Genomic DNA, 21556 nt, shown 5'->3' with positions numbered 1-21556 from the left:
TCTCATTGATGTACCTATGTGGGGAAGTTGGGAGCCTGGGGATGGCACACAGGGAGTTAATCCAGCAATAAGGGGCAATGGAACTAGTCCTGACAAGTATACTCCTTTTCAATGGCCAGTTCTCTCCAAACTACGTCAGCTTGTGACCAAACGCTGTCTGGGTTCTCCTGCCATTGCTAATACAATACGATTCTTAACCACTGAGGAGGTAGTTGCCTTTGATGTAAAGCAGTGGGCAAAACTAATGTTTAACACTGTCCAATGCATGGTTTCTTAATCGGTGTGGAAAAGCAGTGCAGAAAATCAGGAGTTAAATATCTACAGGTTCCACATGATGACCCATGTTATCAGGCAGGGGTCCCTCAACTTATGGGTCTACCACCAGTGGGGAATCCAAAGCTCCAAGCCAGGCTGCATCCTCTAGTACTGGCACAGGTGAAAGATTTAGGATTGCAGGCACTGTTCAAAGTAATGAACATAGCAAACTCAACCCAAATGTATTCCAAAATCAGACAAAGGGTCAAAGAACCATATCTGCAGTTTATAGAAAGATTACAAGCTGCCATGGAAAAACAAATTGTTAATGCTGAAATAAGGAATCATTAAGTTTTACAATTGGCAAAATACAATGCTAATGAAGACTGCCAAAAGGTCATAGAACTGATACCTAATGAAAACTCATCATTAAATTATTTGATAAATGCCTGTGCTAAGGTTGGATCTGATTCTCATAAAATGACCATGTTAGCAGGTTCCATAACAGCTGCTGTAAAATTAATACCTCAGTGTTTCAAGTGTGGACAACAAGGCCACATGAAAGTGAACTGTCCCAAAAGTCTCTTCCACAGAGAACGTCTCAAGGACAGAAGGAAGTAAATGAAAGCAGCAGTAGATGTGGAAAGATCAGACATACAACCAAGGTATGTAGGTCTAAATTTCATGCTAATGGTCAGTTTCTCAAGAACCAGGGAAACAGTAATCTGAGCGCAAAAGGGGAATGCGCAATAACACAAGTAATTTCCCATATCCCAGTACAAGCCTATGTTACCAGTTCACAGGAAGGACTCGAGGAACAGCTGAAGTGGATGTGTACACCTCCATAGCAATAACCATAAACACCTCAAAGGTACATAAGGTCCCTCTCGAGGTTTGGGAGCCTATCAGGAAAGGAGTGTACTGTTAATTGGAGAGCCCAGTGACACTATGCAAGGTGTCTTTGTACACCCTGGTGTTATTGATACAGATTTTACCAGACAAATGTATGCAATGGTTTCCACCACTACTCCACCTGTGTCAATCCCAGAAAAAAAATACAATTGCTTGACTTATCCTTTTTAAGGCTTCTGTGCCCAAAACCCTGAAAAAACTACAATTGCTCGACTCATCTTTTTATATATATATATATAAACAACCAGATACACTAGCACAAGCAAAAGCATCACATGAATTTTTTCACAAAGGTGTTCGAGCCTTCCAGAGGCAATTCCAGCTGTCAAACAGAGGCTCATAACATTGTCAACACCTGTGCTAACTGCCAAAGCCACACTTCACCACCACAAATGGGTGTAAACCCTCATGGACTGCATGCCTTGCAAATCTGGCCAAATGAGGTAACACATATCCCTAAATTTGGCTGTCTAAAATATGTACATGTCTCAGTTGATACCTTCTCATCAGCAATATGGGCTACAGTACACACAGGAGAAAAAGGTCGGGATGTCATCGCACATTGGCGCTCCGCCTTTGCTACTTTAGTTATCCCCTGTACCATCAAAACAGACTATGATCCTGCTTACATATCACAGAAAACAGACATTTCCTACAGCTCTGGGATGTGTCACACCACACTGGTATCCCCAAATTAGCAACAGGACAAGTCATAGTGGAAAGAGCACATAACACTTTAAAACATAAACTTGAAAAACAGAAAAGAGGAATGGTTGAGAGACCTCACAGAGCAGGGTAGCTAAAGCTATCTATACACTGAATCATTTGAGAGTATTAGAAAAGTCCCAGAACCCAGTCATTATAAACCATTTTTTATCATTACAATCATCCAGGGATGATCAGTTGCCCAAACCCAAGGTAATGGTTCGAGGTCTTGTCACCAATAGGTAGGGAGGTCCGTGGAATCTCATTACCTGGGGACAGGGACATGCGTGTGTTTCCACAGACATGGGTACGCATTGGGTACCTGCCAGATGTGTCCCTCCTGCCCTACGGACTGATGGGGACCACAGGCAGCATTTCCCTGATGGCTCCTCAACGGATGTGGTGGAGCCAAGTGTGGAACGATGATTTAAACAACCTGTTTACTTACCTCATGGAAATCTGGGACTCCTGAAGTAAAAGTTCATATAAGGCCTTTTTTTTGTTTACAAATGGTTGTTCTATTTACAAACTGTTTCTATTTATAGAATTAGGTTATATTCTCAGTTTGAAAGTTTGAATGTTCTCTTGTTCATAGATTTAGTTTAAGGAGGGAAAACCTTTCTCAGCCAAGTTCTTTCCCCTGATCAAGCCAGGAGCATGACTGATAAAGGTGATATACCCTAAACCCCAGGCATTACTATTCAAAAATAACAGTAGGTCATTTTGACCAGTTAATTTGGCTTTGAAAAACCAATATCTTTTCCTTTGAGATAAACAGGGAGGTCTCATCCGGAAGAAGTCTCCCAAACCTCATAGGAAAAACAAAATTCTTAGCAGATCGTGGGAGATGGTAAAGCATAAGTTGACCTTACTAATTTCGTTCAAGGTGCACAAATGATTTTAAGTTATATTGTGTCTTGTTTTCAAATTTCTAACTTTGTTGTATTGCGTTATTTTATTGTTATTAGATGGTTTGTTCTATTGTTTGTACCCTCCCCCCCCCCCCCGTTATAATTCAGTTGCCCTAATTCCCGCCTTCCCTTGATCAATCAACCCAAGTCCCAACCCACCTTCCAGTACCTTCCCTGTCCCTCACTCTAGTCCCTGCCCCGGAGATTGTCAATCCCTCCTAGCCCCTCCTATCCTTCTAGTATCTTCTGTATCAGTCATCCCCTTCTTAGCATATGATTTGATGTTACATGTATTTCCCAGTCTATGTTTCCCCCTATTGGTTGTATGTATAATCAGCCCCGCCTTATGTTACACTCCCAAACTGTAGTGATTGGTTGCTGTATTGTACCCTCCCTTGGGGGAGGGCCCCTATTTAAGTTGCTGCACGCCTGTGTTCCCTGCCTTTTGTGGTTCCCTTCCCTCGATCCCAGTTGTCCTTCCTCCCTCAATAAATCCTGCTTCCCAGAACCTCAGAAGGACTCGATTCTTTGCTCCTCCCCGGACGTGTGTACAGCCGTTAGGGTTCAGAGCCCTACCCACATTCTGGGTTCCCCTGAATCCTGGAAGTGGGCCACTCTCGGCGCTGGTCTCGCCTTCAGGAGCTAGCTGGGCGAGTCGGTGCAGGGTGGAGAAGGCGGGCCGTGTCATAACTTGTAACTTCTAAACACTGAGTCTGTGATTAATAGTTCTCGCCTAACAGCTCCTCAGTTATGAATGCTGCAGCTCCAGTGAGAAACCTCATCTCATAATTAGACCTATGCTGTCTTCTGCAACCTAGTTTGCAATGGGCCCTTGCAAATACATGTCAGAGAGCATTTTTACAATTTTAATAAAAAAATAAAAGGGCGGTTGTTGCAGCACAAGTTTACCTTGTGCTTCAGATTGCCTTGGAAACCCGGCTTGGTTCCATGGGCTGACCCGAGTGGATATTCATCCAATCAGGTTCCACCTAGGCTGCAGACATATGATTGGACAAAGGAGTTGGGCAGCACCAAGACCTTGACTGATGATATGGTCAGGAGTGTGAATTTTGAACCCCTTATAAAAAATAGCCTCTATGAATAAACTGACACTGTTGTCCTTGAACGAGCAGAGGAGTGTGTCGTGTCTGTCTCCGACCCCTCCCCCACCACGCGGCAGCCACAAGCACCACGAGGTAATGAGCGCAGTTACACTAATGCAGTACAGAATCTGAAATATATGAGAGCTAAAACTTCAGGCATCATGACAAGTTCATACCTTTCACCAAATAACTCGAGCAACCCTTGTCAGAAGGTCTATGAACTGCTTGGTTTTGGCTGTGGTCTTGTTTACCTTACTTCAGACCATGGGCCTGTCATGTTCTGTTAATATTAGCTCTTACTATGGCTGTTGGAATTATGTTATTTTGTATTATATCTTGCTTTAAATCTTTATGATATTGGCTACTAAAAATTAATATTTTATACTCTCCTCCCTCTTCAAATGAACAGCCTTCAGAGAACAAGTGACCCATTACTGTTGTGGAGTCCTCTTTATGAACCAATTACTAAGTTTCAGGTCATGGGCAAGAGGTGATGGTACCATCACCACTGGCATCCTTCCCTGTTTGTGATGGTGTTGGGGGTGGGGTGTGACTGGTACCCCCTGCTCCCAATCCCTGGTAATATGGTTAGTATAACTAATGTCATTTTATAAGGGAAACAGACATTCTCTGTGACCAACCTGGTCACATATTAGCCCCCTTTCCCCTCATTATCAGGCCCTGAAGGTCCTGTGAACCAAGTAGATTAATTAGATTTCTTCTTTCCCACCCTACTGGCCTCAAGATTCCTGGGTGCCAGGCTAACCACTCCCCTCCTTACTGGCCTTGAAAGCCCTGGGCACCCAGATAACCAGGTGTTGTTGGTGACTCCGTCACAGAATAGAGAAGCATAACAGAGCAGTTATAAATCCTAAATGGGAACTTGGACCAGAACTGCTGCTGGATAGTGAGACCTGTAACCTTCCACTGGCTAGGGGTGCCTCCACTGTCACCTGCTCCCTCCGAGGATTGAGTGACAAGTGTTCTTTTATGTTTTTCAAATCTAGATTATGATTGTTATGTTGATACAGTAAACCAAGTAGTAAGATGTGACCTGATCTGCAGAGGGTCTAGGTGATTAGAAACCATAAGCAAAGTGGTGCTATAAAATTCTGTACTACTGTTGCCAGATGAAAAATTTTCTACACCTGGTGAGATAACACAATGCTTCTTCTTCAAAACCCACTGGTCCGTGGAACTGCACAATGTCCATTGTGTAAGAAGGAGAACTGGAAAACAACCAGCCCACTTGTGCCAACTTGTACCAGTTCACTGGGTAGTCAAGTATGACTTTGGGATCGTTGACCACTAGGGACCACCAAAGAGACCCTCAAGACAGAAGAACGCATGCATAAAGAGGAAGGAACATATGTTAATGATTTTGGCGAAATGGTTATCCATATACGTTTATTCTGGGACAATCAATGATCATGTATGTAAAATATGTATCTAAACAGGAACTTTCCTCTACTCAGCATGCGTGACTTTAGGAGGAGCTATACCCTCGTGCATCCAGCCGAATAAAGAATGCCTGCTTCTTAATGTTACCTTGGTGTTAAGGCATTTTTATTTTTACTGATTTTTTGGTAACACTATGCTACTTGTAAAATTGTACTGCACTGATTCTGCTTACAGAAATCTTGTATTATTCTGATTACAAATTATATTCTATACTAATAATAAAATCCTGTTAAGTAAAATAAATCTTCAAATGTAACTATGACTTAGTGCTGTCATCATTCTGGCAAAGATCCCTAAAAGCACCTGTCTGTCCCCTTGGTTTCAGGTGCCACCATGTGATCTAGATACATTTAACAATGTCTACTGTAGCATATCACTTATTAGTTATACTATTAAATCACTGTAAGAAAAAAAAGCCATGCTGATCAATACAGTAACTTTCTAGTTCAATGGAAGGTATGATATATATTTTTGATAAAATTAAGATTGAAAACAGATGTACAGATATACCAGAAATGCTAGAGCAGTTTAAACAAAAAGGTAGCATTCGAAGACTTTTGCATTGAAATTTACTGTAAAACTATTTGCTGGTTAAGAGTTTTGACATACGAAGTTCCTGTTTCATTAACATTTTCTAAAGGTCAAAGCACTTAAGCTCATGCAGTCATGTAAAAGTCAAGCTACCTTTTTTGTGGCAGACTAATGCTTCAACACTGGCATGAAGTTTCCTAAGTTGCTGATCCAGATTCTCAAATTGCTCCTGTTTTTCTTCAAACCACTGACAAAAGAGGAAAAAATCTAGCATTATAATTTATATTACCAACAGCATTCCTTGTTTTAAAGAAGTAAATTATGCTACGATGGTCAATTGATATAGCTAAGAATCCAAGCCAATAAAGCAGATTACTGTCTTATTTTCTGTGTCTACAGCTTTAAAATGCAATTGTTGAGCTTCATTAATTTGATTCATTCATTATTCAAGTAAAAAAAAAATAGATCTTACTGCATCTGATTCATTCATCTTAATTGTCATTTTGTTGACAGCATCAGCAGCCTTGTTTACCATCCTCAATATTCCTGCTCCACTCAGAGCCTGGATGTTAACCGCTCTGGGCAGCTGGAAATGAATGACAAATAAGGGTGTCTTGGTTAGAAAGACAGGTATGGTCTAAGGAAAGGCAAGAGCCCCCTTCCTGAGATGCGGAATGCAACCCCCTTCCTTTTAATTATTTTAGGTCCAAATCAGAAGCCTTCAGGCAGGAGATGTGTGGATAAGGGTAACAGTTCTTTACTGATATCTAACAAGGCAGAAAAAACAACAACAGCTATAAAAATTGACAACAGAACAGAACAGTATAGCTCAGCTCCAGTCCCTTTTGGCCACAGGCCCTCTCCCTGCACTCAGTTACCGGTGCTGTGGGGGCAGGGCAGGTCCCGCGCAGTTGAAGAGGGCTGGGTGATGGCGGCCGCGGCCCAGGGGAGAGAGGGGATGGGGAAAGTGACTCCCCCTCACGGTGTCGGTTGTGGTGCTCAGCAGGGTGTCCGGAGATAGTAGGGTGAGATGGGAGAGCAGCAGAGAGATGTCCAACGGCAGGGAGCGTGAATCTCAGTGCTGGGATGGCAGGGGAGATGCCAGACCGGAGCCCCGGGCTATCCTCCCACTCCACGAGCCAAGCGAGAGAGAGTCCCCCGCTCCAGACCCCCCCGTCCCACCTTTCCTTTTCCGGTTCCCCCCCCCTCCCCCTCCAGCCACCCCCCTACGAGAGAACATTATCTGTCGTTTTAAGGTGTAGCCACAATTACTTAGCATAACAATGGGAGAAATTCCACAGAAAGAAAAGGGAAGCATTCAACCCCCAACAAAGGGCAAACAGATTGGTTAAAAGGCTGAAAGTTTAACTGGGTACAAGGGGAAGAAAAGGATAAACTATTTTCTTTACTCCTATGTGTTACAATTTAGTGGAATCCATTTAAATCTAAAGGTGTAGAAGTCAAGTAGTCTGCATTAAGTTTTCCTCTGAGAATGTAAAAATAGTAAAACTGAGAAATTGGATTCCACTAAATTGTAACACATAGGAGTAGCTCTCCTAGCTCACCCTACTACCTCCGGACACTCTGCTGAGCACCACGACCGACACCGTGAGGGGGGAGTAACTTTCCCCATCCCCTCTCACCCCTGGGCGGCGGCCGCCATCACCCAGCCCTCTTCAACTGCGCGGGACCTGCCCTGCCCCCACAGCACCGGTAACAGCACAGGGAGACGGCCTGCGGCCAGAAGGGACTGGAGCGGAGCTAGACTGTTTCTGTCGCCAATTTTTATAGCTGTTGTTGTTTTTTCTGCTTTGTTAAATACCAGTAAAGAACTGTTATTCTCATCCCCATATCTCCTGCCTGAAGGTGTCTGAATTGGACCTAAAATAATTAAAAGGGAGGGGGGTTGCACTCTGCATCGCAGAAAAGGGGCTCCTGCCTTTCCTTAGACCATACCTGTCTTTCAAACCAAGACAGATTTTGGCGCCCAACGTGGGGCATTGCCTGAGGGCATTGAGAGAGGGGTAGAAAAGGGGATAACAGTTCTTAAATTACCCAAGCTTGTGGTAGGTGACACCATGCTGTCCAGCTTACCCTGGATTGGCCTCCATGTGGTCACTGCTATATCTCTCCCATTTGCAAGCCCTTTTTTAAACATGAGTTTCATAACCAAGGTTACTGTGGCTATTATCCAGTTTATTATGTGGGTTGATCAGTTGAGGAATTCATGGATTTTTAATTTTCTCTGGAAGATGGCCACATGGATTCAGAGCTATCACACTCTAAGTGTGTGTTTCTGGGGCTACTTCAATAATGGTACTTACTGTGAGGAAGTGGCAGCAGGTGAAATTTTTTCTCAACCCATCACAGGGTTTTTGAAGTTCACCCCACCAGTCTTCAAGGGGTTCCAATCCACTTTAAATGCTAATGACATTATATTGTGGCTAGTGTTGCTTATATCCCTGATAAACCTGTTCTATCTAACATTCAGAGATAAGGGGAGATTGACTTGGATAACAACCCTGATACCTACCCCAGGGATTAGTGATGTTACCCCAGAGCCTGATCCTGACCCAGAGACTAGGGAGGTTACCCCAGAGCCTGATCTTATCCCAGAGACTAGGGAGGTTACCCCAGAGCCTGATCCTATCCCAGAGACTAGGGATATTACCCCAGAGTTTGACCCTGCTCCACTGCCCACCTCGAAAAGGAACCACCCAGAATGGGTGGGGGTGCTAGCAAAGGAGATACGTGAGATGGGCCAGATGCTGAAGGAGTACCTCTCCCCAGCTGGTGAGAAACCCTCCCCCTGCCTTAAAGAGGGAGACTCTGGTGGTGCAGCAGTGGGACCCACAGATGTTACATCTGTCCAGGTTCCAGCTGAACTGCAAGGGCACTCACAGCCAGCAGCAGTTGCCCCTGTGGAAACTAGGAAGTCTAAGATGAAAACAAGGCACCTAGATAATAAGGGTCAGGAAGGGGGCCCCTCACAACCAGCAGGGGAGCCAGAAGTTGAGATCATCACCGAGTCCCTGTCATACGAGAGTCTCCGTAACCTGCGAAAAGACATTGTACGACGGGGCCGTGAGGCTTTTACAACCTGGTTACTGCGGGTCTGGGACCTTATGGGTACAGGTGTGCAACTGGATGGTACTGAGGCAAGGAATTTGGGAGCCTTGACCCAGGACTCAGGTGTGGACCAGGTATTTGTAAGGGAGACAGGTCTCCTTTCCCTCTGGGAGCGACTTTTAATGAGTGTGAGAGAGAGATTTGTCCACAGGGAAAGAATGCAGGAGTACCACCAGAGAACGTGTTGGAATACCCTTGAGGAAGGGATCCAAAAGCTGAGAGAAGTGGCAGTACTGGAGGTGCTCTTTGGGAGGGATGGACAGCATGACAATGACCCTGACAAGGTCAGGTGCACAGGGCAGATGTTGTGGAATCTGGCAAACCTGGGCCTATCTCAATATACCCCCTTTATTGCAATGATTGATGCTGATACCAACCAAGTGACAGTGGGTTCTGTTGCCAACAGGCTCAGGAATTATCAGAGTATGATGGCTGGCCCAGTGCAGGCTCATGTCTCTGCTGTGGCTAAGGACCTCAGAGAGGAGTTTAAGGAGGAGATGAAGGAGATAAGGGAAGAGGTGAGGAAGATCAGTGCAGCACCAGTGTGAGTCATGGACCCCAAAAGTAGAGCCCAACGCCCCCCAGCTAGGGAGAGAGGGTACACCCCACGTGCTGACCTGTGGTTTTTTCTACGTGACCACGGGGAAGACATGAGAAGGTGGGATGGGAAACCCACTTCTGTCCTGGCAGCACGGGTGCGCCAACTCAGGGAGGGGAACACCAACAGAGGGAACTCCACTAAAGTGAGGGTAGCCTCAGCCTCCCATGGAGGTGCAGGGTATTACAGAAGGGAGGATGATCTGTCAGATCCCCTTGAAGGAACCTCCAGTATGTATGCCCAGGAGAGAAATAATAACCAGGGCTAGAGGGGCCCTGCCTCTAGCCAGGGAGAGGCACGGGAAAACCGGATCTTTTGGACGGTGTGGATCCGATGGCCTGGCACATCAGAGCCACAGGAAGACAGAGCATTGGTTGACACTGGTTCACAATGTACATTAATACCATCAGGACATGTCGGGAAGGAACCTGTTTCAATTGCTGGGGTTACAGGGGGATCTCAGGAATTGACTCTGCTGGAGGCTGAGGTGAGCCTGACTGGGAAAGAGTGGCAGAAACATCCAATTGTGACTGGCCCAGAGGCACCATGTATCCTAGGCATAGACTTCCTCAGGAATGGCTATTACAAAGACCCAAAGGGACTCAGGTGGGCTTTTGGAATAGCTGCTGTGGCAGCAGAGGGCATTAAGCAGTTGAACACCCTGCCTGGGCTATCAGAAAACCCATTTGCAGTGGGACTCCTCAGGGTGAAAGAGCAACAGGTGCCAATTGCTACCTCAACAGTGCACCGCCGGCAGTACCGGACGAATCGAGATGCCGTGATCCCCATCCACAAGATGATCCGTGAGCTGGAGAGCCAAGGGGTGGTCAGCAAAACCCACTCACCCTTCAACAGCCCCATCTGGCCTGTGCGTAAATTGGAAGGAGAATGGAGATTGACCGTAGACTATCGTGCACTGAATGAGGTGACTCCACCGCTGAGTGCTGCTGTGCCAGACATGCTGGAACTGCAGTACGAGCTGGAGTCCAAGGCAGCAAAGTGGTACGCCACCATTGACATCGCCAATGCATTCTTCTCCATTCCTCTGGCAGCAGAGTGCAGGCCTCAGTTCGCTTTCACCTGGAGGGGTGTGCAATACATGTGGAACCGACTGCCCCAGGGGTGGAAACACAGCCCCACCATCTGTCATGGGCTGATCCAGGCTACACTGGAGAAGGGTGGAGCTCCAGAACATCTGCAGTACATTGACAACATCATTGTGTGGGGGGATACGGCAATGGAAGTATTTCAGAAAGGAGAAAAGATCATTGAGATTCTGCTGGGAGCTGGCTTCGCCATTAAAAAGAGCAAAGTCAAAGGGCCTGCCCAAGAGATCCAGTTCCTGGGAGTAAAGTGGCAAGATGGACGGCGCCAGATCCCCAGTGAGGTCATCAATAAGATCACTGCAATGTCTCCACCAACCAGCAAGAAGGAAACACAAGCCTTCCTAGGTGCCATAGGCTTTTGGAGAATGCACATTCCTGAGTACAGCCAGATTGTGAGCCCTCTTTACCTGGTCACCCGCAAGAAGAACGATCTCCACTGGGGCCCTGAGCAGCAGCAAGCCTTTGCCCAGATCAAGCAGGAGATTGCTCATGCAGTAGCCCTTGGCCCAGTCAGGACGGGACCAGATGTGAAGAACGTGCTCTACTCTGCAGCCGGGAACCATGGTCTGTCCTGGAGCCTTTGGCAGAAGGTGCCTGGTGAGACGCGAAGCCGACCACTGGGGTTCTGGAGCCGAAGCTACAGAGGGTCCGAGGCCAACTACACTCCGATGGAGAGGGAGATCTTGGCCGCCTATGAAGGGGTCCAAGCAGCCTCAGAGGTGGTTGGCACAGAAACACAACTCCTCCTGGCACCCCGACTGCCAGTGCTGGGGTGGATGTTTAAAGGAAAGGTTCCCTCAACCCACCATGCCACTGACGCCACATGGAGTAAATGGATTGCCCTCATCACACAACGTGCCCGTATTGGAAACCCGAATCGCCCTGGGATTTTGGAGATAATTACCAACTGGCCGGAAGGGGAAGACTTTGGCCTTGCCAACGAAGAGGAACAGGAACAGGTGACCCGGGCCGAAGAAGCCCCACCATATAACCAACTGCCAGCAGATGAAACATGCTATGCTCTTTTCACTGATGGTTCCTGCCGCATCGTGGGGATGAACCTGAAGTGGAAAGCAGCCGTATGGAGCCCCACACGACAGGTTGCACAAGCTACCGAAGGAGAAGGTGGATCGAGTCAACTTGCTGAACTCAAAGCTGTTCAGCTGGCCCTGGACATTGCTGAAAGAGAGAAGTGGCCAAAACTCTACCTTTACACTGATTCATGGATGGTAGCCAATGCTCTGTGGGGATGGCTGGAAAGGTGGAAAAAGGCTAACTGGCAACGTAGGGGAAAACCAATCTGGGCTGCCAATGAATGGAAAGACATTGCCACCCGGGTAGAGAAGTTGCCTGTGAAAGTCCGTCACGTAGATGCCCATGTCCCCACGAGTCGGGCTAATGAGGAACACCGACACAATGAGCAGGTAGATCAGGCTGCACAGATAGAGGTGTCGAAGATAGATTTAGACTGGCAGCACAAGGGAGAGTTGTTCCTGGCTCGATGGGCCCATGATGCCTCAGGTCATCAGGGCAGAGATGCCACATATAAGTGGGCACGAGACCGAGGGGTGGATCTAACCATGGACAGTATTTCTCAAGTTATCCATGACTGTGAGACATGCGCTGCCATCAAGCAAGCCAAGCGGGTGAAGCCCCTCTGGTATGGGGGGCGATGGTCCAAATATAAGTATGGAGAGGCCTGGCAGATTGACTACATCACACTGCCTCAAACCCGCCAGGGCAAGCGCTATGTACTGACCATGGTGGAAGCCACCACTGGATGGTTGGAGACCTACCCTGTGCCTCATGCCACTGCTCGGAACACCATCCTGGGCCTGGAAAAACAAGTTCTTTGGAGGCATGGTACCCCTGAGAGAATTGAGTCAGACAATGGGACTCATTTCAAGAACAGCCTTATAAACACCTGGGCTAGAGAACACGGCATTGAGTGGGTGTACCATATCCCCTACCATGCACCAGCTGCAGGGAAAGTTGAACGGTGCATTGGCCTGCTTAAAATCACCTTGAAGGCACTGGGTGGGGGAACTTTCAAGAACTGGGAGATTAATCTACCAAAGGCCACCTGGTTAGTGAACACCCGAGGTTCCACTAACCAAGCAGGCCCTGCCCAATCTGAGCCCTTGGGAATATCAGATGGAGATAACGTTCCAGTGGTACACATGAGAGGTATGCTAGGAAAAACTGTTTGGGTGAATCCTGCCTCCAGCAAAGACAATCCCATCCATGGAGTTGTATTCGCTCAAGGACCAGGTTGCACCTGGTGGGTGATGCAAAAGAATGGAGAGACCAGATGCATACCCCAAGGAGACCTTGTTTTAGGGTGAAATACCTATAGTACTGTGCCTATGTCTCTAACTGCATGTATGTATATATAATGTAACAGTTTAATTTGATATAGCATATTAGTATGGGAGAAATTCAGGGGTGGATAATGTTGGGGGTTGAATGCTTCGCTTTTCTTTCTGTGGAATTTCTCCCATTGTTATGCTAAGTAATTGTGGCTACACCTTAAAACGACAGATAATGTTCTCTCGTAGGGGGGTGGCTGGAGGGGGAGGGGGGGGGAACCGGAAAAGGAAAGGTGGGATAGGGGGGTCTGGAGCTGGGCTCGCTCTCTCGCTTGGCTCGTTGGAGTGGGAAGACAACCTGGGCTCTGCTCTGGCATCTTCCCCTGCCATCCCAGCACTGAGATCCACGCTCCCTGCCTTTGGACATCGCTCTGCTGCTCTCCTAGCTCACCCTACTACCTCCGGACACTCTGCTGAGCACCACGACCGACACCGTGAGGGGGGAGTAACTTTCCCCATCCCCTCTCACCCCTGGGCGGCGGCCGCCATCACCCAGCCCTCTTCAACTGCGCGGGACCTGCCCTGCCCCCACAGCACCGGTAACAGCACAGGGAGACGGCCTGCGGCCAGAAGGGACTGGAGCGGAGCTAGACTGTTTCTGTCGCCAATTTTTATAGCTGTTGTTGTTTTTTCTGCTTTGTTAAATACCAGTAAAGAACTGTTATTCTCATCCCCATATCTCCTGCCTGAAGGTGTCTGAATTGGACCTAAAATAATTAAAAGGGAGGGGGGTTGCACTCTGCATCGCAGAAAAGGGGCTCCTGCCTTTCCTTAGACCATACCTGTCTTTCAAACCAAGACAATCTAAAAAACATTGATTGTACGAATAAGTTGAAGATGGAATTTTCTACAGTTGTCATTCACTAAAAACTGCTGCAAGTTTATCATAACTGATTTTAATATTATATAGTAACAGAAAGTGTCATACATTTAGAAGAATGGTTTGCAGAAACTTAATACCTCAAAATACCATGGAAGCATGGGAAACTATTCAATATTGACAATTAAGATGTAATAACAGAACATCATTAACAGCATTTGTATTTTTTGCAGAGCTTTAGGTTTGCTCATGCCTCAGCTGTAAAGTACCAAAATGGCCCCATTACAGGCACAAATTGCTCGGAAACCGTACTAGAAAGTTATATAGACTGGGACTTAAATGAAAGTTTGACTACATCGATATTGTAAACATAATGTATTGTCTCCATCCTCCATTAGATATGGCCACCAGATCCTTATTTTTCTTCCTAAAGAAGCTAAGAGTTGCAGTGAAACTATTTCATAGATTAGATTGCTCAAATTTTCATTGCTTGTTCTGATAGTCAATAGCAACTACTATCTGACATGGCAAACAGGTTTTTCTTTTGAACTTTGCTACTAGAAAATAGCGCTTACTGGAAGGGTGATAACCAACATTTTCACTGGAGACAACTACAGGTATGCTTGAAGACACCTGTCAGACTTGCAATACTTAAGTTCACTATTCTAAGGCATAAATTTCAATTAATTTTTTAAAAAGGCAAATTTCTTTCTCTGCCCACTTTCCCCATGATACCAAAAAGGTTAATTCAATTTTTACTGTTTCCGTGAAACTTTAAGCAACACACTTCTAGAATCATGTGTCCATGTGGGGTTAGAATTTCCTTCATGAACCTCAGGCCTGAATAAACGATGCTCTCTTTTGATGCCAAACTGATTTTTGCCTTTTTGCTTTGATATATTTATATATTCTTCATATATATTTGTAGCTCTGTAGCCAATTATTGTATAACAACATAGATTCATAGCTAGCATTCCACCAACTCTGTTAGATAGAAAGACAAAACATATTCCTAAAGGCCCCAATCCTAGTCTTGCTTCCTCTGAGAACTAAAGTTAAACCATCTTCTCGAGACACTTTCCCATAAACAAAGTTTTGCTAGTATCTAAAGGGGGTTACAGAAGAGGGTCGAACCAAGGGAGGAATTACCTCATCACTTGTGTCTCTAATTGGGGATTCTTGCCAGTTATGGTAATTTGCTAAACTTATAAAACTGTGCCCGCTTTATATCACGGGGTGCACCTTCGGTGCATTTTCAGTGTCTATCTCAGCATGTTGTGCACCAGAAATGATTCTTTATAAAGGTAACCACATTTTATCTCCTAACTGTGTCTGACTCATGAACTTAGGACCAGAAAAAGGCATCACTTTAACACAACTTCAGTGTTGGAGAGTCTTATTCCAATATTTCAGACATTTGGCAGTGGGAGGAGCTATCCCCCCATGCATCCAGCAGAATAAAGAATGTCTGCCTCTTAATGCTACATTGGTGTTAAGGAGTTGGTTTTTTTTATCAAATTTTTGGTAACAGTTTTGGCGACCCAGGTGAAATATACTCCTGAATTTCAACGGATCTGAGTCGTCACCGAGGGATTCTCGGGGACAACCTTTGATCCCTGGTCCAAAGGACCCCTGGTAAGATAAAGGCATTCTTTACTTTAAAGGTGTTAACTGCTAACCTGCCTGTAAGGAGCAGCAAAAGCTACCCAGGGTTCGGTTTAAAGGTACCTAAGGTGGGAACAGGGAAGGGTTAGAGTCCCTTCAAAAGCAAGAATCAGAGTCCCTTCTAGGAGCTCCTAAATGGCAATTGGTTATAATGTGGAACAAAACCTCAAAAGAGGCATCACAGGTGTCACCTCTGGGATGTATCTTGAAACATCAGATACAAATTAGGAGTGATCCCCTTACACGAGAAAAACTATAAAATATTGTAATCAGTGGTGGCCACTGTACACATTGGAAAATCAATTGAAGTGGCATAAGGATGGAAGATTACACTATACCATATTACAATTAGTGTTATTTTGCAGAAGGAAGAATAAGTGGGATGAAGTTCCCTATGTTGAATAGTTTTTCACCCTAAGAAATCATCCAGAGTGGCAAAAGGAAAGTGGGAGGAAGCCACAAGATCCATTAATTTTAATATAGGAAAAGGAAAAGGACATGTGGAGGGAGCAGAAAACACAGAAGAAAGTTTCTCTGCATCCTCAGAACAAGCTCCTTGGAAAATCATAGCTTAGAGATAAGAAATGGCTTGTGAAATGACGAATACAAAAGGAATTTAGCTTCCCCCCCTTGGAAGACCCTCTTATCTATCTTCAGTATTAGTGGTTCATCCTCTTTTAGTATCCATAGGCCAGCTTTGAGTGTAAAATCCCTCAGGGATTGGTTAGAAAGTAGAATTCCCTTGGTAATTGGTGCAAATTATAAAATCCTCAAAAGATATAAAAACCCCTGTAAAACAATAGCCGTTGGTATATGCTAGATAGGATACCTTCATAGAATAAAGTATGGATTTGTGCCTTTCTACATCTGCTGGTTTCTTTTCCCCGCTGGTCTGAGAACTCACCGCGAGCCAAAATTCTATCTGGGCAAGGCTTGGGAACGTGCTCCGTCACTGAGGGCTGCAGAAGCAGTCTCAGGGATCCAAAAGGGACGCTGAAAACCCCACCAGTGACAAGTGGCACCCGAACACAAGTGGACTCTGCCCACATTCTGCAAAACGGCATCAAAAAATTGATTGCATCCGTTTTTGGGAGTCACAAAAAATTCGGAGAGTGAGACTTTGTTTTAAAGGTCTTAACTTGCTGAATTTACTTCAACAATCCTGAGACACTTCCCGCTCAGGACTGAAGTTGACCAGCACCTGATGAGCAGCCTTTGACGACCCGTGGAAGATAAACTTTGTGAGTATAATCAGCTTTTCTTCTGCTAGGATCTTGTTTTCGGTTTTTGTTTTTTTTTTTTTTTGTTTGTTTGTTTGTTTTCTCTTTTTAGGCCTGGGGTCCCTATGGGAAATCCCTTTTCTAAAATTATTCTTTCCCATAGTGAAAGAGATCTTCATAATATAATAAAACAAACTTTATCTGCTGACAATTTCTCTTTTTCAAAACGCTCTTGTTCTAAAACTGTCCTGAAAAGATTTATAAAATGGATTTCCACTCACTTTTCCAACTTTAATAACCAAACTATCCTTTTGGATTCTTTCTGGGACACTGTTGGCACGAAAATCTATGAATGCCAAGCAAATGCTGATTTTTCTGTGACCTCTTTCATTCCTCTTTTTCAACATATCATAAGAGCAAGACGAAAACTCAAAAAGAATACTGTCCCTACCCTCCCCCCACTCTCTTCCCTCCTTATCCCCTCCGACAATACCCAAATCCCCCCACACACCCCCCCTGTCAGGAAAATTAATCCACAAACACCAGAGGTTTATGTCCAAAAAGGAGACAGAGGAGTCCTTTTTGCTTTATTCGAATAAAGGGAGAGGCCATGGGACATTCCCCTGGGATCTCTCAAATTTTTGGAGGACGCAGCCTCCTTTTTATCCTATTTTCCCGGCCGCATTTCCCTCTCTCTTTCCCCATTGGCTTAGGTACTTGAGAGGCACAGACTTCCCGGAACGCCTGATACCCAAGATTCCCCTCTAATGTATAACCCTCCCTTTTAATTTTTAATTCTTACAGAATTCATAGTTTCCCCCCCCCCGTTGCTTCTTTCATCTTTCGATATCCAATTTCATTTATCAGCAGCCCTACAGTTTGTTTGTAAAGGCAAATATCTCTTTCCATTCATCAATCAGTGGAATCCATCCCATTGTTTCTTTTATCTCTCAGTGCTAGCCTTATCTACAGGCTGATCCACAACTCATTTGTAAAGACAAATTCAACATTCCTCTCACCCCCGATCCTCCAAAATCCCCTGTCTCCAATTCCTCGGCTCCTGCCCCCCCCCGTTTCACCCCCTCCTTCCCTTACAGCAGTGCTCCCAGCCACAACCCAGACCCCTGCCCCCCCCCTCACTCCCTACCCCTAAAAGTCCTGTCCCCATGGAAATTGACATTCCTATCCACACACAAGGTCACACACACAGAGCCACCTCTCCAACTTTTCTCCCTGCTTCGCCCCTAAACCAATACCCGCCTTCCCAAACCCCACATCCAGTCCCAAAATACCCCCATCCTCCTCAAACCGCAGACCCTCCCGTCTCTAACCCCATAACGCAGCTGCAACCCAGCACAGGCACCCTCCAGCCCACACAAACTCACCTCCCCGCAGCTGCCTCCCTGCCCCCCCACAACGCGTCCCCCACAGCTGCCTGTAACCCAGCCACGGACCCTCTGCCCATCCCCCTACACACACCGGCATCCTCACTAAATACACACTTCTTTGCTCACACAAGCGCGAATTCCCCTAACCTTGAAAATCCTTCCCCTCCCACTTCTGTGCTTCGAAATTGTCCCCCCTTCGACATCCCACCTCCGCGCGGGCCCCCTGTTATCTCTTTCTCCTCAGCACCACCCCTCCCCCAAACAACTGATAAGGTAACTATAGAAACTTTCTTTGATACACGGTTTTTCAAACCCCGCGCTTCACACAGCAAGTTTTCCACACCCCCAAGCTGTCACTCACCCGCCCACCTCTGTAGCCCAGCCCCTCTCAGTTCACACAGCTCCAAACGCCGCTCCCACCTCGATTTCCCCTCCCACCCCCTCCAGACCCTGTCCCCTTGGCAACTGCCCTTCACCCCTCTCTATCCCATCCCCCATGCCATGCACAATCTGTTTCCCTTAACTCTGATACTCCATAAGTTACACAAACAATTCTCAACACCTCGTCACACAACCCTGTGTTTGCCCACCACGGTTCGTCCCCTACTCCTACCCCACAATGCTTCCTCCAGCCCCCAGCTCCCGAAGTCTTCCCTGTCCCCGTTTCTGCCCCCAGAAATGTTTTACCGCCTTCCCTTCATGCTTCCTCGGCCCCCGTGCATCCCTCTGCTCCTTCTCCTGTCCCAGTTCAGTCCACGAATCCAGCCGTACACCCAACAAACATCCCCGCTCTCCCCAAAACCCCTATCCCCCCAATAGCGCAGTCCCATTGCACTTTCATCCCCCGAAACAGGTGATGCGCCCTCCTAACGACTCCCCCTGCGCGGCAGCCCCACACCCACCCATCCTCCAGCACGTATTCGATTTCAACTGCACCTCTTGTGCAGCCCCCCCACCGCAGCAAAGATGCACGCCTGGCACAACTGCGACTGCTGCGCCTTCGCCACCTTGTGGCCAAACCATGCAATGAACACACACACATCCTTCGACACTTTCAGACCCCTTCCGTGCCCAAGCCCCCTCCTTCAACCTTCCCCCCTGCGTTCTAAAAAGCGTCGTGCCCGAAGAAGACGCCATTCTTCCTCTGAATACAGCGGCAGTGATTCCACTGCCTCTGATTCAGAAGAACCAGATATATGGGCCACCGCAAAAATGCAAACAACCCAAGATGGAAATTGGCGATTAGCAATTAGCCCAAAGAATCTCTGCCTTTCCTGTGATTTATAAACGAGGCCGCAGAGGAGGATCCTCAAACAGATCAGAATGGCAATCAATTGACATGAAAAAAGTGACAGAATTGGCAAAAATTGCAAAAGAACATGGCAGATCAGCACACATTTTTAGAAATTTTTAGAAGCCTTTTTTGCTGCTTTTGTCATGGTTCCCCATGATCTCAAAAATCTAGCTACTTGCCTTCTGTCGCCGGCCGAATTTATGTTATGGGAAAAGCATTGGAAAAACAACTAAAAATACTATCTGATAAGTATTCAAAAGATCCCAATCGACAGAATTTTACTGTTGAACAACTCACTGGTGAAAACGAATTTTCTAAACCCTCAGAACAAGCTAACTAATCCTGAAGAAACACTGCAGGACATTGCTAATGCAGCAAAACTTCATTCCTTCTTACCCCTGACAACTCTATTCCTAGCTTGCATTTTTCCAATATCAAGCAGGGAATAGACAAGACTTTTATAAAATTTGTAGACAGGCTCAAGGATGCTCTTGAAAAACAAATTGAGAGCACAGAAGCGCAAAAAGAACTTTTAAGAAAACTTGCTTTAAGCAATGCAAATTAACAATGCAAAACCATTTTAAGAGCTTTACCTATAGACACTGACCCCACCATCGAGCAGATGGTGGAAAGCTGCACACACCACATGTCCACTGAAAACACAGTGGCCAAAGCAGTTGCCAAGGGCATTGCTGATGGAGTCTCTGGACCTTTGCAGCGATGGTCTCCAAAGACAATGCTCCTTGTTTCTACTGTGGGGAACTTGGACATTTTATAAAAGACTGCCCTGACAAATCACCCACCCAAAACGCCCACAACAACTACCACAAACCCCAAAGGCAACAAAAACAACAACAGCAGCCAAAAAACTTCTACCGCAGCCCAGTTTCAGCTCCGGTCACAGACAACAAACCAAAAGCTGCCTTCCACCCAGCCCCAATAATGACAAGCGAGGAACATCAAACCCCATCATCTTCGAAAATTCCAAACTACATCAGGCAGACCCAACATTTGGTGAGATTTCGATGGGAACCAGGCTTCAGCTGGTGACTGTTTTGTCTTTAAATATTACTTTACAGGAAAGTATGGACCACAAAATGGTCCTTGGGACATTTTAATCCTCGGTGACAGTTTCCATGGTCCACCACAAATTTCTGTTTTACCTGAAATACAAACTGTCGCACCTGGAAAATAAATCTTTGTCCAATTGTGTTCCACGGACATTCCCTTTTTTCTTCCACAGAAAACACCTATAGTGCAAGCCTTCCTGCTTCCAAAAAATCACATGGAACAGATCCTTCTTAACCCTACAATAATGTGGACACAAATTATGGGTCCAAACAAACCCATCCTCGAGCACAGCCTTTTCTGCTACAGGGAAAAAATTCAGAAACCAGGAATGATAGACACCGGCGCTGACGTCACCGTCATTGCCTGCTAGTAATGGCCACCACACTGGGACCTTCAACCCGTAGCAGGCATGCTGTCTGGAATTGGGGGAGTTGCTGTTTCCATGAGAAGCAGACGAAACATCGTCATTGAAGGGCCTGAAGGAAAACTGGCAACCATCCGACCATTCGTGGTAAGAGCCCCAATCACCTTATGGGGCAGAGATGCCCTGACCCAATGGGGGGCTTCTCTCCGAGTTCAAAGTTGGGATTTTTGATGGGGGCCATTGAAGCGCGCACTGTCCCGCCGACACCTCGTCTCACCTGGAAGAGTGATGAACCCCTATGGCAGGCACAGTGGCCCCTATCAAAGGTGAAACTGCATGCATTGCAAGCCCTCATTGAAGAAGAGCTAGCAAAAGGCCACATTGTTGAATCTAATAGCCGGTGGAATTCCCCAGTCTTCGTCCTGAAAACGCCTGGAACAGACAGGTGGAAGATTCTCCACAACTTTCGCAAAATCAACGACATCATTCAAGACATGGGCCCTCTCCAGCCTGGACTGCCCTCCCCATCGATGCTGCCTCGAGACTGGACACTTGTTGTCATTGACATCAAAGATTGCTTTTTCAGCATCCCATTTCATCCCCAAGACGCACCACTGTTCGCCTTCTCCGTCCCCTTTCTCAACAGAGAAGCTC

The 21556-nt window shown here is 46.2% G+C and overlaps 2 protein-coding genes across 2 annotated transcripts in view; one reads left to right on the top strand and one right to left on the bottom strand.

Moving 5' to 3' along the window:
- LOC148220137 (sorting nexin-2-like) overlaps window positions 1–21556 on the bottom strand; it is a 165761-nt gene that overhangs the window by 29087 nt on the left and 115118 nt on the right. The gene's annotated exons all lie outside the window — the stretch shown is intronic.
- The window catches only part of LOC148220138 (uncharacterized), a 44454-nt gene continuing 43764 nt past the window's right edge, over window positions 20867–21556 (top strand). The window contains exons 1-2 of the mRNA XM_088155757.1: window positions 20867–20907; window positions 20989–21049. Of these exons, the coding sequence (XP_088011883.1) occupies window positions 20867–20907; window positions 20989–21049 (102 nt within the window). The remainder of the gene's footprint in view (window positions 20908–20988; window positions 21050–21556) is intronic.

The sequence above is a fragment of the Sturnus vulgaris genome, chromosome W (assembly GCF_052056855.1).
Source record: "Sturnus vulgaris isolate bStuVul1 chromosome W, bStuVul1.hap1, whole genome shotgun sequence".
Classification (NCBI taxonomy): domain Eukaryota; kingdom Metazoa; phylum Chordata; class Aves; order Passeriformes; family Sturnidae; genus Sturnus; species Sturnus vulgaris.
Note: the sequence above shows the minus strand (reverse complement) of the source record. Positions and strands in the feature narration are given on the sequence as shown.